The sequence below is a fragment of the Nelumbo lutea genome, chromosome 8 (genome assembly GCF_056320005.1).
Source record: "Nelumbo lutea isolate HS-2025 chromosome 8, American lotus-T2T, whole genome shotgun sequence".
NCBI classification, from domain to species: domain Eukaryota; kingdom Viridiplantae; phylum Streptophyta; class Magnoliopsida; order Proteales; family Nelumbonaceae; genus Nelumbo; species Nelumbo lutea.
Genome location: NC_142691.1, coordinates 26,269,599 through 26,286,515, shown reverse-complemented (window position 1 = coordinate 26,286,515; position 16,917 = coordinate 26,269,599). Strand labels below are relative to the sequence as shown.

At 35.8% G+C, this 16,917-nt stretch overlaps 1 protein-coding gene across 2 annotated transcripts; it reads right to left on the bottom strand.

The window, feature by feature from the left end:
• Positions 1–8,371: 8,371 nt before the first annotated feature.
• LOC148843529 (transcription factor E2FA-like) lies at positions 8,372–13,383 on the bottom strand. 2 transcript variants are annotated; one of them, XM_088959883.1, is made up of 5 exons: positions 13,296–13,383; positions 13,060–13,199; positions 10,798–10,850; positions 10,658–10,708; positions 8,372–10,565 (listed from the first exon to the last, which is right to left on the bottom strand). In XM_088959883.1, the coding sequence occupies exons 2-5, from the start codon at positions 13,123–13,125 to the stop codon at positions 10,460–10,462; spliced, it is 276 nt and encodes a 91-aa protein (XP_088816009.1). In that variant the 5' UTR covers positions 13,126–13,199; positions 13,296–13,383; the 3' UTR covers positions 8,372–10,459. The 2 variants fall into 2 exon arrangements, 1 of the variants encoding a protein (XP_088816009.1); XR_016103817.1 differs by lacking the exon at positions 10,658–10,708 and having other exon boundaries at positions 8,372–9,944.
• Positions 13,384–16,917: the final 3,534 nt, after the last annotated feature.

The following is a 16,917-nucleotide window of genomic DNA, read 5'->3' as shown; positions in this document are numbered from 1 at the left end:
CACTAATAATTGGATTTAAAACATAAATCGCATCAAATGAGAACTGTAATAGATTAGGATATTTGTATCATTAAATTAAAATAATCAAAATACTATATATTTATTAATAAAATGAATTAAAATAGCTTTGATATTCTGAGCTCATTTAAGGAGGATTATGCGAGACCGGATCTGCTCCTCACACCTGGCGCCTCACACGCACATCCTACCATGCATTGGGAACATCTCCCGTACTTATTAGTTATTATTCATGGGAGATGTTCCCAATACATGGTGGATGTGCATGTGAGGCGCCCATTTGTGAGAAGTAGATCCCGTCTCGGATTATGCGAGGATTGACCTGTGTTGACTGAGCCACTTTTGAGAAGCTACCTACCATAATTTCACCGGAAAGTAAATTTTTTTTGTTCATGCAACTCTACTTATGGCTTTACAGATTTTTACCAAATTGGAGTTCACAATTTTCTAGGTTTCTTGGCTCGTGCAACGTCAGAAGCTATTGTCATGAGGACAGCTTCTATCGTAGCACGTCCTCATGCTGCGCGAAAGGTACGCATATATACCCTACCCTGATAGAAGGTTGAGCACTATATCATAAAGAAAAGGGAAAATTTCTGATTAGTACCTTGTATTTTGGGCTTAGTACCACTTTGGTCCCTAAACTTTAAAATGCGATAATTCAATACCCCAACTTTCAAAGCGTGACAATCCAGTACCTGCCGTTAACTTACTATTAACCAGTCGTTAAGTGGCATTTGAAAAAGACAAATGCCCTTCGATTGTCATCTAATTTTCTTTATCAACCATCTAAACATTGACAAAAAGTTAACAATCCTAAGTCTGCATTTTCTATTCAAAAAAGTTGGGGTCACTAGAATACCCACTCAAATGTGACCCCAACTTTTTTTAATGGAAGAGGCAAAGATTTGGAACTGTTAATTTTTTGTCCACATTTAGATGGTTGATAAATAAAACTAAATGACACTTGAAGGGCATTTGTATCTTTTTTCAAATGCCATTTAACGGCTGGTTAACAGCTAGTTAACGGTAGGGACTGGATTATCACGTTTTGAAAGTTCGGATACTAAATTGTTGTATTTTAAAGTCCGGGGACCAAAGTGGCACTAGGTACATGGTACTGATTGGGAATATTCCCTAAACAAAATGACTTGAAAATAATATCTTTGAAATCTGAACATGTGATTCTTTTGTAAAGGTAGAACATCCAAACCAACTTTCTTAGTGGATATACATTAATCTCATGACATAATTATAATCCATCTATAGAACCTTTAAGAAAGTATCTATTGCAAATTGAACAGGCTAGAAGGTTAAAAAGTAGACCAAAAAAGACATGGGTTGAAGTCGAAAGAAATGATTTAGGGGGTGTTAGACAATATGATCGGTTTTGGTTTTGAAAATAAAACCAAATTACAGGTATGGAGACAATTGGACCTCCAAATTGCTGAAAAATTAGATAGGCATGAAGAAGATTTGAATACTTGGAGGAGAAGTATGGAGGAAAAAGTGGAAGAATCTGTCCACTGATTTTGCGAGAAGTGGCCTATACTTAATGTTTTTTATGGAAAAATAGGAATAAAAAAGTGTTTCAAAATAAAAATAGCCTTCCCCAACAATTAGTAAATAAAATCTTGGTGACCTTAATGGAATTTCAAGAAGCAAACTCTCCTCTTACAATTCAGGGAACTATTACCCCTCCAAACAAAGAAGTTAAATGGATTTGTTGCCTTGTTGGAACCCTCCTCTAGAAGGAATTCTAAAAATAAATTTTGCGGAAAAGTACATACAGGCCCATTGTAGATTCTGAATTTTACTGCAGATTTATAAAAATTCAAAATGTCAAATATCCCCATTCTATACAATAATGCTCACCCATGAATTGACATTTACCCCAATTGTACTTTGAATCTAAAAATTCTGCCCCTGTGCTGAACCCAAGTTTTTTTTTTTTGGTGGAAAAGGAACTTAGTCATTTGCATTAGTCAAATAGTTGGATACAGTGGTAGTGGTTCCCCCCACACTTTCCTTGAACAACAAGTCCTACAACCAATTTGGAGGGGACCCCTGCCAAACCCCTTGGTGGCCAGTCCGGCACACCAGATAATGAACCACTTCATTATGATTCCTTGAAACAAAGTTCCATCTGATTTCAGAAATCAAACTAACTATGATTTTAATGTCTTCAAAGACAAACCAGATGTCTATGGGGATGTTCGATAATTCTCCATTCAAAACTTGGATCAGAGTTTTGTTATCGCTAAAAACCTCCACTGAGTGTAATCCCAAATTTATGACAAGCTGACAAGCCAAAAAGATAGTGAAAGCTTCAGAGAAAACTGTCGATCTGGGGCAGCCTGAGATCGAGAGAGCTGCTAGAAAATCACCATCAGCATCTGTTATAAGGGCTCTATAACCAGCACAAACATCTCTGATAAAACTGCCATCCATCCAAATTCTAGAAAAACATACGTCGTGAGTTCTAAAACAGGCTGCAGTTCTTCTACTTAGTTGAGTCCAAAGAAGGTGGGGCTCCTGAATTTGAGGCATTGCTTCCTTAAACTCCTAAAATAATCTACAGGTACAATGGAGAGTCTCTGAAGGCGACAAAACCAGATTTTCAAAGTCTAAGCCAAAGAGCCCAACAGAGAATAATAAACATGGCACAAGTCTTGGAGGTATCTTGGAAATTGATAGAGGAATCTGCCAACTAGCCTTTGACCCAATCCTCAGTTGACATGGGATCGGAAACTGCTGGTTTGAGGCCCAATGGGGAGGCAAACCAAATGTTCTGGACTGCAGGACAATACAACAAAGCATGATTTAAAGTCTCAACATCCGTTTCACAAAATGGACTGGAGTTATTAGCTCCAGGTAGTCGTTTTTCCAAGTTACCCATGACAGTGAGACCATTATGGATAATTTCCCAGAAAAAGGATTTAACTTTAGGAGGAATGTTTAAATTCTAGATGAAAAACCAGAAGGACTGTCGATTGGAATGATCCAAAGAAGGCAAAGAGACCTGTCCATTCAGCACATTGGTCTGGACCCTGTAGGCCGATTTGCTAGAAAATATACCCTTTTTATCTAGTGCCCAACACCATCTACCCAATTGATTAGAATAGGGATAGGGAATCTAGATCCTATTGAGCACATGTAAATTCCAAGATTTATTTTCAGGAGAAATAAGCTGAACCACAGTGGTCAAGTTACAGCCACTTGGTTTATTGAATGGGACCCGGAAATTTGGAAGGTTCGGAAGCCAAGAAGCCTTCCAAATGTTAACCTGCTCCCCATTTCCAATTTTTCTGTAACACCCTTTTTGGATAATTTCTTTTCCTGCACATAAGCTCCTCCATCCCCAAGAACACCTTCTTAACACTTTAGCTTCTAAGAAATCACCAGACTTTAAGTAATTTGCTTTGTAAAGTTGTGCCAGTAATGAAGAAGGATTGGTGAGAACCCGCCATGCTTGTTTGGCCAGAAGAACAAGATTAAATAAATGGGGTTCCTTAAACCCCAACCCACCATCACTTTTGTGCTTACAAAGAAGGCTCTATCTAATCCAAGCTAGTTTGGTTTTATTGTTTGACGATCCCCGCCAAAATTTCCTTTGTAGTTTGGCAGATTCTTTATAGACAGATTGTGGTAGGATAAAACAAGACATAGAATACACTGGGAGGGTCTCCAACACTGATTTAAGTAGGGTCTCTTTGCTAGTAAGAGAGAGAAAATTTTCCTTCCAACCCTCAGCCCTCCTTGCTACACTGTTGATTATAAAAAAATGTTTTACCCTTGGGTCTCTGAACTTATACTGGGAGCCCAAGATAAACCTTGGGTTTACCTACTCTCTTCATCCTCAGAAGTCAATCCACGATTCTTTGGAATTTTGGGTGGGTATTTCTACTGAAAAGGACATTTGATTTCGAAAAGTTAAGTTTTTGACCTGAGGCAGCACTATAAATTTTAAGAATTTTTAGTATTTCACTACTCTTAGAGAAAAAAGCCTTTGCGAAAACAAAACTATCATCAGCAAACAATAAATGGGTAATTGAGGGATCTTCCTTACTCACCTTGACACCTGTTATCTTTCCCTCTTGAAGACTGGCCTGTAAATTAGCCGAAAAGGCCTTAGAAATCAGCAAATAGAGGTAAGGGGATAGAGGATCTCCTTGGCGGAGGCCTTTGGTGGGAGTAATCTCTCTCCCCGGGGATCCATTCACCAAGACTTTGTATGATACTGTCAATATACACTATCTAATCGCTGTCTCCAAGTTTCCCTAAATCCCATTTTAGTTAGAGTGGCTTCAATAAAACTCCACTCAACCCTTCCATAAGCTTCATCATGTCTAACTTCAAAGCCATAATTTTTTCTTGTTTTTTACTCTTGGAGGTTTTCATAAAGTGCAAGGTCTCATGAGCGATCAAAATATTACCTGAAATAGCCATTCCAGAGATGAAAGCACTTTGCAAAGGACTTACCAAGTCTAGGATTACTGTCTTTAGTCTGTTGACTAGTGCTTTGGCAATGAGCTTGTAGGGTGTATTACAGAGACTGATCGGCCTGAACTGAGATACTATCTCGGGTTTTTCAGTCTTAGGAATGAGAGTAATGTTTTTTATTTCTCTAATTTCTATTTTGCTCCTCAGGCATCAGCCCTGTAGTGAAGAATTCTCTAATTGCTGCCACTACACTATCATCAACTATGTGCCAATATTTCTTATAGCAAAAAATTTGGGACCCCATATGGGCCTGGTGCCTTGGAGGGGGCATCTAGGCAAATGCATCGAGCACTTCAGACTCAGCCATTTCTCTTTCTAGAAAAGCTGCCTGTTCACTTGTGATTCTAAAATTTACAGGACGCAAAACATCCTCCATATGTTTAGTACTTTCACTAGTGAACAGTTTTGAGAAATAATTACTGATGTGCTCTGAGAGATCAGAGTCAGTAGTAATCCATCTCCCTTGTTCACTCCGGAGCCCTTGGATTCGGTTCTTGTTCTTTATTGTTATTGTTTAAGTGTGGAAGAACTTAGTGTTCTTATCCCCCACTTGATCCAATTAATTCTGGATTTTTGGTGCCAATGAATCTCTTGCTATTGTTTAAGTTCTTATCTCCCCACTTGCTCACAAGTTAGCAACCCGCTTTCCCTCAACTTGTATAATCATTGAAGGGGACTCTGTTTACAATCAATGCTCTTAAGGGTGTATGGATGCCAACATGGAGATGCACCCAGATTGTGAAAGACTGTTGGAAGCTCGCTTATGACTCGTAGGTGCAAGTAGTATACAATCACACTTCCAGGGAAGGGAATTTCACAGCAGATTGGCTCGCCAACAAAGGTCTTCAAAACGAGGTTTTTTATCTTCTTGCTTTCCTTAGGATCTTAGTTATGTTGCTTGTCTAGATGTTGCGGGGAAGTATTCCTTAGGATCTTAATTATATGCGGCCCGTGCAAAGTGTAAGCCGTGTCATGTCAGCCCGTGGGTGGAGTCGGGTCATGCTTCCTTCCTTTGGGATATTTAGGGGGGTCGGCCCGGCATGGCCCATGGTCCGAGCACACATGGGTCTGTGTCGTTCAACGGGCCAGGCTGGTCTATGGGCTGAGCCTTGGGCCAAGTCAAGCTGCAAACCGGCCAAGTCATGTTTTTAAAAATTTTTGAAAAAATAATGAAAATTTTAATATAAATTTAAAAATATATACAAAAATTTTTAAAAGTTCTTAAAGTTTGATTTTATATGAATTTTGATGTATACAATTGTTTATATACACAGTAATAAAATGAAATAATATAATAAAATTGAAAATAAAATTATATATGTATTAATATATTATATAATTATTATATATAATATATATACATATTATATTATATATATGGGCCACGCCAGGTTGGGTTGTGCTAACAAGCAGGCCGTAGGCGGCACGACTTGCTTAGTCGTGCTGGCCCATGGACCTGAAATCCTAGGCACGACACGACCCATACGATCGTATCATGCCTGGCATGGCCCACAATATTCACGGGCGACACGACCCGATTTATACCTCTAAATATTCCCTAGGCACCCCATGTAATTGCTTTTTTTTTTTTCTTTTTGATCTCTTATTGTTGATTTCCATATCAATCAAAAAAAAAAAGGAAAAAAAAACAACGAACACTTAGGGTGGTTGTTTTTCTTGTTGGCGGTTCCAAAAACAAATCAAAACCATCTATTTTGAAAATAGATTGTTTCTCAAAACAAAAATAAATTAAGTTGGTGATTATCTTATTTACCCGAAAAATAATATATAATATATATATATATATATATATATATATATATATATATATATATATATATAAATAGCTTCCCTAAAAATGATGAACAGGGCCTAATTGATTTTTGGGGTGAATCCATGTTTGGTCAAATGTAAACAGACCAAGTTCTGATTGCCTTAATCAGATAGTACGTATTTGACTTAGAATTTGGATGTACAAAAACCATTTTCAGCTCAGCCCAAACTTGCAAAGGACTATCATAGACCAAACTGAGTTAAACAAATTAATCGCCAGTGTCGTTGCTTGCAACTTATGGCTCAATTAACCGAGCTAGGTGGAGATTTTTCCACCCCACTGTCAAGCTTGGAGCTTGTGACCTTTGGATTGGATTCCAGCTTGACTAAGAGCCCATTTGGGACAGTTTCTGTGTCCAGATGAGTTGCGTTGATTGAGCTGTGGTTGTTGAACACCCATATTCCAGCAAATCACCTGGAATAGCTTCAGGTTATAATCGTATTTTACGCATTTGAAAACACCAATATTCTGATTTTCACGAAAGACAACTTTGTGCGAGTTCCGTATGAAGCCCAACTCAGAACACGAGAAGCCGCATTGCAAAATCCTCCCAAACGGACACCCAAGCTCATGATAAGTTTAAGGTGTTGGGACAGGGTCGTCATTGGACTCAAATTTGGCTTGGTTAGGCCCATATTAAGTGTTCATATTGGAATTATTAAATTTTAGGGAAAATGATATTTCAGTCCAGGTTCAGAATTTGTACATCCAAAGTACTGTTGGATAGGTATCAGTTCCAAACTAATGCCAATTCATGGGGTGGGCGTTGGTGCATAGAATATGGATTGTTGACATTTTGATTGTTTATAATTCTGTAGTAGAAATCAGAAATCTGCATTGGATCTGTCCATGCTTTTCCATAAATTTTAAAGCCTTTCCAATCTGGAAAGCCTATTGCTCCGATGCTCAAACTTGGCATATAAATGCAGCAAAAAGAAAACCCAGTACTTTTTTGGGAAAATAATTAAATGTTTCTTGAGGTTTTTAACAAAGGTGTTCGGTACACCGGCATTGCATTATTGTTGTGTTTTGGGTTGATTAATATAAATTTGTGAGAGAGATTTTTCTACTTGAATGTTTTGAAAATTGTTTTGAAAGTTCCAAATTTGATGTTTCTCACATACATATATTTTTATAGTTAAAATATAGCAACACATATTTCTCACAAATTTGTATTGATCAATCCAAACAAATGGCAATACAATGCCACTATACCAAACACCCCCAAATACTAAAACCTCTCCTTTGGTTTCTCATAGAACCCAAATCTCCTCTCTATATCATTGGACAAAGACCATGCCTCTGTTTGCTAGAACCATTTCCATATGGCATCCCGTGAACATGATATATTTTTAAAAACTCAATTTTGCTCCTGTTTAGTCAAAAATACCCTTGTGTTTTAACTTAACCCAAATCCTTCCTTCTAATTTATACTCTTCCTAGTATAAAACCCATTTGAGTTGAGAAAACACACACAATAGCAAGATTTAGGTGTTGCCGTGTAATTTACCATTGTCTAACAAGATTTTAGTCACCATTGAGTAGGGGTGGATTTGAGCCGATCTGAGCCGAATATTTTAGTTTTTGAGCTCAGTTAAGCAGACAGATACAAGGCTCAAATTCGGGCTTGAGCTTGATTCAAACTATAAATGCAAGCTCGAATTCAGCTTGATTGAAAAACACATATGCTCAAACTCGATTCAGCTCGAGCGTAATAATGAGCCGAGCCTATTCAAGCTCGAATTCGAGTTCCAATTCAACATACTTTTAGCTAGAAAATGGCATCTCTGCATTTCCTTCACGAGCAAGCTCAACATTATTCTCTTTACAAAGGGAGCCAAACATCAAGTTCATGGATTCTGTGTTAATTGAACCCTTATTTATTTATTTATTTATCTTTGTTGAATTGTTGGTTCCCCTTGATTCATGGAGTTATTTATTTATTTATCTTTTCTGTTTTGTGGATAATGAACAACCTAATATAAGAATGGAATGTAATAATCAGCATCCGAAACATGAAACAAACATCAACTTTTCTATTCAGTCTTTCAAAGCACTCTCACTCACTAGATAAGGATTCGGGACTTCTAGGGTGGTGCCATGTCTAACACCAAAAGAGCAGAAATTGATTAAGGGAAATACTGACATTTGGAGAATAAACTGAATACTTTTTATTGAAGCACAATGCAAAATACATTAGAGTGCTGAAATTTATAGATTTAAACATAACAACTTTTCCTAAAAACAATCAACTACTTAGTATAAAAATCTATCACCGCAGAGTAACTACTCTTTTATGTGACAGTTCATACTGACTTAGTCTATGCCAAAGAAATAGCAACAGAAATTTAACTAAGTAAGATGCACTAATTTGTAGCACTCCCCCTTAGTGCATGCTTAAGGTCAACAACTCAAAGTGCAGCTAAATTTGAAATATGCACTAAGGGGGAGTATTACAAATTAGTGCATCTTATTTAGTTAAATTTCTGTTGCTATTTCTTTGGCATAGACTAAGTCAGTATAAGCTGTCAAATAAAAGAGTAGTTACTTTGCGGTGATAGATTTTTATGCTAAGTAGTTGATTGTTTTTAGGAAAAATTGTTATGTTTAAATCTATAAATTTCAGCTGTAACAATGACTCGTTCTCCACTATGTTGATGCAGCTCTGAGAATGGTGAATCATTTCTGGTCACATGATGTGAGCAGCCAGAATCAATGATCCATTCATCTTTGACGTAGTTGACTACAGTTTGATTTGGTACTGATTTGCGAGAAATGTTATTTCTTCCTTCAATCACCTCAGTAGTGAAGCATTGCTCCCAGTTGAGCTAGTCATCTTCATCTTCATTACAAGCAATATTTGCTTTGGAGATCTTCACACGGAAATTTCTCTTAATATGCCCAAGCTTCCCACACCTGTAACACTTAAAAGATTTATTACCTTGTGGGCTATTTCCATTACCCTTATTCTCATTCGTACTGCCTTCAGAATACTTTTCTTTAGAAAAGAGAACATCATCACGTTCTGAATTGAAATTCTTAGCCATTTGCTTAACTAAGGCCTCTTGGTTAGAGAGCAAGCTCTCTAATTCTTCAACTGATGGTTATTTTTCCCATCCCTGAATGGATGTAATGAAGGGCATGTATTCCATCTTCAAGCCACAAATGAGAAACCGTCGTAAATGAACATCACTAATCTTTTCTTTGGGATCTAGCTCAGAAATTTCAGCACAAATATTCTTGACGCGAAGGAAATATTCTGAGATTGACATACCTTCTTGCTTCATCATTGCCAACTCATTTTCCAAGAACTGTAGTCTTGTTGTATTCTTCTTAGAGAACAGTCTCTCAAGAGTATCCCAAACTTCCTTTGGTGAACTAACATCACGAACATGATCAATGAACTCCTTGCTGATTGATGTTCTCAGAGCAAATAATGCCTTTCCACATTTGATCTTTCATTTCCTTCGTGACTCAGCATTTTCAGGAGTGTCAGCTGGAATTTCATCAACACTAGAAACTAGTTCCCAAAAATCTTGACCTTGAAGAAAAACCTCCATGCATATTGTCCAATACCTGTAGTTTGTGCCTACAAGTTTCTCCACACCATATTGTGTGTTAGAACTGCTTCCCCCATTGATTTCCATTTTTTGAGTTTCAATATTCTCCAACAAGATGAACTTGATAGACAAGAAGAGTGAAATAAACAAGAACCTCAACCTAGCTCTGATACCATAACATAAAAAGAGCAGAAATTGATTAAGGGAAATACTGATATTTGGAGAATAAACTGAATACTTTTTATTGAAGCACAATGAAAAATACATTAGACTGCTGAAATTTATAGATTTAAACATAACAAATTTTCCTAAAAACAATCAACTACTTAGCATAAAAATCTATCATCGCAGAGTAACTACTCTTTTATTTGACAACTCATACTGACTTAGTCTATGCCAAAGAAATAGCAACAGAAATTTAACTAAGTAAGATGCACTAATTTGTAACAATGTCAAGCTTTATTTGCTATCAAAATCTCATTCTGCGGGAAATAAAATATAAAAGGTTCAAGTGTTGTCTAGCCAAACGCAAGACTTAAAGAAGTTAGATGATTAAATCACCGGCCAACACTAGAACTACAAAGCTTAGAAAATAAACCACTTGGAAGCAGGGTAGACCCTTGATGTCTTCTTCAATTACAAATAACCACCTAAAAGAAACATCAAAGATAAGTTTCTCTGAGTAAAATAATATACTATTTGTTATAATGAAAAATGCATAGGTAAGAGAAATATTTTCTACTTTTGATTGTTTTCATCTTCACTCGGGTCCCTCAATATTTTTTGCATTTCTCTGCAATAAGTTGAAAGCATCAAGATAACTAAAGGCTGGAAAAAAAAGCATTATCACTTTAATTTAGTAGCTTGATTAAACCATACAACCTTATACAATCATCTAATCTTTGTTCCTCCAGGGAAAGGTTTTCAACTTCTGCCTGCAACAGAAGTATAGAAGATAACTCATAAGGTCCTGTTTGTTTGGGAAATTAGAATATACTATTGATAATCAATTCATTCAGTAGGCTTTGTTATGATAAGCTGCAATGATCCAGAAATTATAAGCGTGCAGTCTTAACTGTCTTAAAACTATGGATTTCTTTAGCAAGCTTTGTGGCTAATTAGACACACATCAGTTAAATGGTTTGATAAATTAAAGAAAAAAATAACAAGGCAATGTCTTTAATTTTCCTAAAATATCATAAGTTTCTATTGACATGAGATTTTGAACTGGAATGGACAATTTCTCACATCTCTGAAATTTCAGTTTATGTTTAGCCTTGAAACTATTAAAAGATAAAAAAAGTAAGAAATAAATATATTGGTTCATACATATCTGAAAGATTTCAAAACATGAGTAAGAAAGGCAAGGCTTTTAAAAGGTGGCGACTAGCCAGTCAGTAAAGGTCTTTATTTTTATTGTCATTATTATGCTATTCTAGGAGGGGTTATTTCATACCAAACCTGGACAGGTCAAATTCGATGTAGGCCAGGCTAACCCAAGTAGGGGTGTCAATTGTACTGGATTTGGTCCAATCCGGTCCAGTCCAAGGTGTGTACATTACAAATGGACCTGGTCCAATCCAGTCCAATGGACCATTTTGGACTGGTCCAGAGACTGTCCAATCTGTTCAAATTCCTGTTAATTTAGACTGGTTTCAATTCAAACCAGGTCCATTGACACTTATTTTTTTTATTTTCTATCAATGGACCAGATATTGGGTCAATCCAATATAAATTCATTATATCCATCCAAATTCAATATGTCTTATTGATCTGTCCAATCCGTCCAAATGGATTTTCAGGTTGGACGGAGTCCAAACCAAAACTGGTCCATTGACACCCATAAACCCAAGCATTACTTAACCAACATCAAACCAGAGATGAACCAACCCAAGGTACTTCTGGCCCAAGTATAGTGTGGATGGAACCCAACTGAGTTGATTGGCTGGGTTAGGTGTGATCAGGCTTGAGATAGGTATGGACAAGTTAGATAGGGTATTGCTTAAGTTGCAATGTGACAAGTTCAAGCAATAACAAAAAATAGGCTTCAATCAAGAATAATAAAACCCAAAAAGGTTGGAGAGGGCAAGTGATGTCACAATAAGTCAGGTTGCATGAGATTTCTCAAGGAACCAAATAAAACTGAAACAAATATGAAATCTAGTTTTTTATTTTATTATTGAGTTATGACTAAAAGCTGAAGTCTAGTTGGGGTTTTCAGGTCCATGTCCAACCCCAACCCCAACCAAGGTTTAAATTGATATGGAGACACTTAAACCGTGATTTCAAATTGAAGAATATTTTCACAGTTTTTGTTTTCATATATATATTCTTTATTTCTGATAACTTCCACAAGTAGTGATGGATTTCACAAGCAGAACTCAGAATAAAAACCAATTCGTAATACTAATTAATCCCAAGGATCATTATAATGAATAATGTAATCACCGTTTTAATTGTAAGTTCAAAATTTGATTTGATACTTAGTTAATTTAAGCATGGTTTGAGAGAGCTCGAACTGATTGGAAACCTGTGTTCTAGGTAAAATAACATATTTTTGGCTGCATGTAAAACTAGTGAAGGAAAATACACGATTTCTTGGGAAATCATGATATTCAATAGGTTAATATAAATCATATTCTTAATTTTTTATAGTGTTTTGCTTAACTTAAAACAAACCTAGATGGTTGAAATCTTGAGTGTTGTAGAATGGAGATGACAAATTCTTGTTTGTAAGGTAACTTGAGGAATATTAGAAAGAATGTTGTTTTCCTAGAATTAGTACCCACTTTTAGATATACAACCAAACACTATAAAATAGCAATTTCAGGGAATTTTTTTTGTTTCCCTTCACTTCAATATATAACCAAAAAAGGCGCGAGAGCAATCTAACAAAAAAGAACCAACATATTTCTACAATTTTGACAAGTCTATAATAGAGCCAACATATTTCTATGATTTTGGCGGATCTATAGTAGAACCTACATATTTCTCCATGAATAGAGACTAATGGTAAGAGTTTAGAGATTTCTGTTGAGATCTATAAACTAAAATTCAGGAACTTCTGTTGATGTATATACAAGCAGTTCTTCTCACTAGCAAAATGACCAAAAGTTCAGGGAAAGATAGAATAAGGGGGGATACCTGGTTCACAATCTCTGCCATCTTGTTTAACTGGTGGTTCATGCAATTTTGAAGGGTCCCCTCCATTGGAAACTCTATCTCTCTTAATTCTCTAGTACATGTCTGTTTAAAATTTCTAGATCTTGTAGAGGGGTTCTAATCTGAAAACAATAAGGAGATTAGAAGTAAAAAAAAAAAAAAAAAAAAAAAAAAAAGCAAGAAAGACACTTGAATAGAATAAATGAGCTGAGAATTACCTGTTTCTCTAAGCTTTTCAACTTATGCAAGTTCTACAAATCCACTTAAGAACATCTAATCAACCAAACTAAGAACATCCAATTCATGAGAAGCAAACTAGCAATAGTTCAAAAAAGTAAGAACTTAAATAGTAGTTCATTACTCTTTAATAGTCAAACCAAACAATCAAATAAACATTCAAAAGAAGCAAAAACCATAACAGTAAAAAAAAAAAAAGAAACTATAGTTTTGATCTTCCAATGCCCATTCTAACCATAAAGCAACTAAAAATCCATAAGTTAAATATTTTAAATAGTTAAAACCGCAACCAATGATTGACATGGCCACGTTCACATCTCCTTGTCTTGGCATTCAAACAATTTACCCAAAGCTAAAAGCATCATTAAGAAATGGGTAGAATTATCTCAATTGGTTTTTTGTCCACCTACAAATAGGGCTGTCAATTGGATTGGATTTGCTCTAGTCCGATCCAGTCCATCATTGGTCCATTTCCAAATGGTCCAGACTAAATCCGGTCCAAATCCCATACAAACCGGATACAATTCAGTCCAATTGAAATGCAAATGGACCAGATTGGACCCAACCCAGTTCAAACTAAATGAAACTTTAAAATTTACATGAAAGCCCAGAAAATATAAAAAAATTGTAGAAATATACTAAAATTTCCACAAATATATAAAATCCATATCTCAAATTTCAACACTTATTGATTTATCTATCCATATTGTTTTCTCGTCCCTACTAATTGTCCTATATCGACAAAGCTTATCACTTCACTCAAGTAAAGAACCACTTACATAACAGATTAATTGCATCCAACATCTGCCGAGTATGCAAAGACCACAGGGAAAAGCATAAACAGAGAAACCTATCACAATCTAACACATTTTTCAGTTATAGTATGACCAGGTTACTGCATCCGGTTACATGTTCAAGCCTGAAGCATCCATCCACCCACAACCACAAAGGATGGTGGATTTTGGGAGTTTCACATTCTTAAAGATTAACTGGATTAAAGGACTTCGTTTTGTGTTCATGTTCTGTCTAACTGACAGTCATAAGGATACTGGATACTAGATGCAGAAAGGGAAGCTTTAATGCAAACTATCATGGCATTAAACAAGAACTTCAAAATATAATTTCAGTATACACTAGCCTGGAAAGAACAAAGAATCTATACTTGTCAAAAAAAAAAAAAGAACAAAAGAATCTACTGGATATAAAGATACAAAGCACGGAACTTCCATTAAATACATCCATATTAAACTGCAGATATTGGTCACATGATAAAACATACTTCCAGTACAATGAGAAGATCCAGAATTTCAGCTCACAACACAGACATGAACTACATGGACTTGTCTTCAACCGCTTGAAAGAAGATGAGTGGGATTCCCAGGAAGTCCAATTACCTGTACACTGAATGAATTGGTTGAAACAAATAAGTTCAATGAGTTCATTTAATTGATGCAATATCTCAGCAATGCAACATACCTACAACTTAATTTAAACAAGTAAATTTCTTTACTTAATCTAGTTCCTATGGAGGATCAAGACAGGAACATTGAAGTTATACATGTTTTCTACCAATAAAAAAGATCACTGGTTAAAAGATAAAGAGAAATTTGAACTGGCGCTTTGGAACTGATTCTGCTATTTATTCATCGGTTCAGGACCAGATCTACCCTAATCCGGAACAAATGCAACTTATTAACAGTAGTGAGGAATAATGAATTGTATATCCAAGACTTGAACATAGGAGCCAACATTTGTCATCATATGCAGGATGAAATTGATTTTGAAGAATTCTGCCAAAAGTCTCAAGGTTTTAGAAATAGAGATCACCGTCCAAATCTATTTAATATCATCCTAATATGCAATAAAACATCAAAGAAACCAATTAGCAGCTTGTCACTAGATTCATGTTGAAGTTGTTCCCTTGAATACTTAGTCCATCTCCTTGGGAGCTTCTTCCATAGGCTTAAAAAGATGCTTTATTGCTTCAATAATAGATAGCTATGCAACTGGTTCTTCAAAAAAGATACCTCTAGGGGAGGTAGAGGATCCTACATCTTTCAGAAAAGATGCTTTTGTGGCACCAGATAACATCTTTACATTTGTCCTTTGAATCTTGTCTAAAATGAATCTTCTCATCTAGACTCGTTGCTGAAGAAATAAAATGCAAATGTCAGCTATCATGGAATATCTGTACACAGATTTAACTCCATTAAAAGCATGAGTGTCAGATGAAATCAATATGAATGGAAAACTTAGGAAAATGGGAAATGGAATTATTCCACTTGGAAGTGGAAATTAATCAACTCAGCAAACACAATACATGCACAAGTCAGATGACATCAATGTTGGTGCTAGGAGAGGTAGCCACAATATCATGATGACAGATGATATCAATATGAAATAATCATATACCTAGAGATCAAAAACAAAAGAATGCCAAACATGGTTAAGTTGGATATCTCCAGCCAGGGAAAATAATTTTTGTCTATATTTTTCTAAGTGTTTCCACTTACAAATGCCTCTTTTTTCTTCTTTTACAATTTTTGGAAAAAAAATGATATCATCTAGAAAAACTTCTGCTTGTATAGCTCATGTGCAGTGTGTTGGGGTGCAAAGGGCCCAAAAGTGACGCTTATTTTTGTCTATATAGTTTTTATTTAGTTCAACAGACTTCATTCGTTGTTTGGGTGTTGGTTAAATGCAAGTCCTGGAACCACATGCTTGAACATTTGCATCTCTCAACATTTTTCCATATGTTTGTAGTAGCAGCTATCCTCGATATTTGTATCTCTATTTTGTTTTCAATAAAGAGGGCACACTTTTTATGTTCAGGATTGTATTTTCTTTCAAGGAATCATAAGAGTATAGTCTTTTGTATGCATTGGATTGTACCAGAAAGTCCGGATTTTGTTCTTTCTAGGCATCCCCCTGAAAAGAAAAAAATAAATAAATAAATTTCTCTAGTGGTGGGCTGAGTTAGTAGCCCATTTTATAAAGTTTTGGTAGGAGAGCATTTTGGTTGACTAAGATCAAACTCTAACCAGTTGTCATCTACAACTTCTGCTGCTATTCAAACTTCGTTCCATCATAAAGATGACAACTGGTTTGAGTTTGATCTGATGCTAGTTCTAACACCTTGTTGATCTAAATCTGAATTTGGGTCCTAAAAATTAACAGATATCTAGCTTTTGATCCCACACCTATTAAACGAGACAAACACAAGCCAAATAGAGTTTCATTGTAAGGGCTTGCAGACGCTTTGGCAGACTTTATACAAAATGAACATGACTGACCATAGTCAAGGAAAGAATATTTCCCACAAACTATTTTTTATCATAGATGACTACAGAAATTGTGAAGTTCGTAGAGGTGATAAATAAATTAAAATTCATGGACATTCTACTTCAAAAATTAGAATTTACATGCAGCAATTTCAGAGAAAGCTTAAACCCAACAAAGCACAGTAAGATTAGATGGGTGTTGTAGGTGCAACAATTGTCCACAAACTATTTTTGACAAATAGTTAATCAGAAATCAAATTTCAAGCAAAATTAACTGGAATTTACACTTAAAATATTTGAACTCATTCATTTACACTAGTGG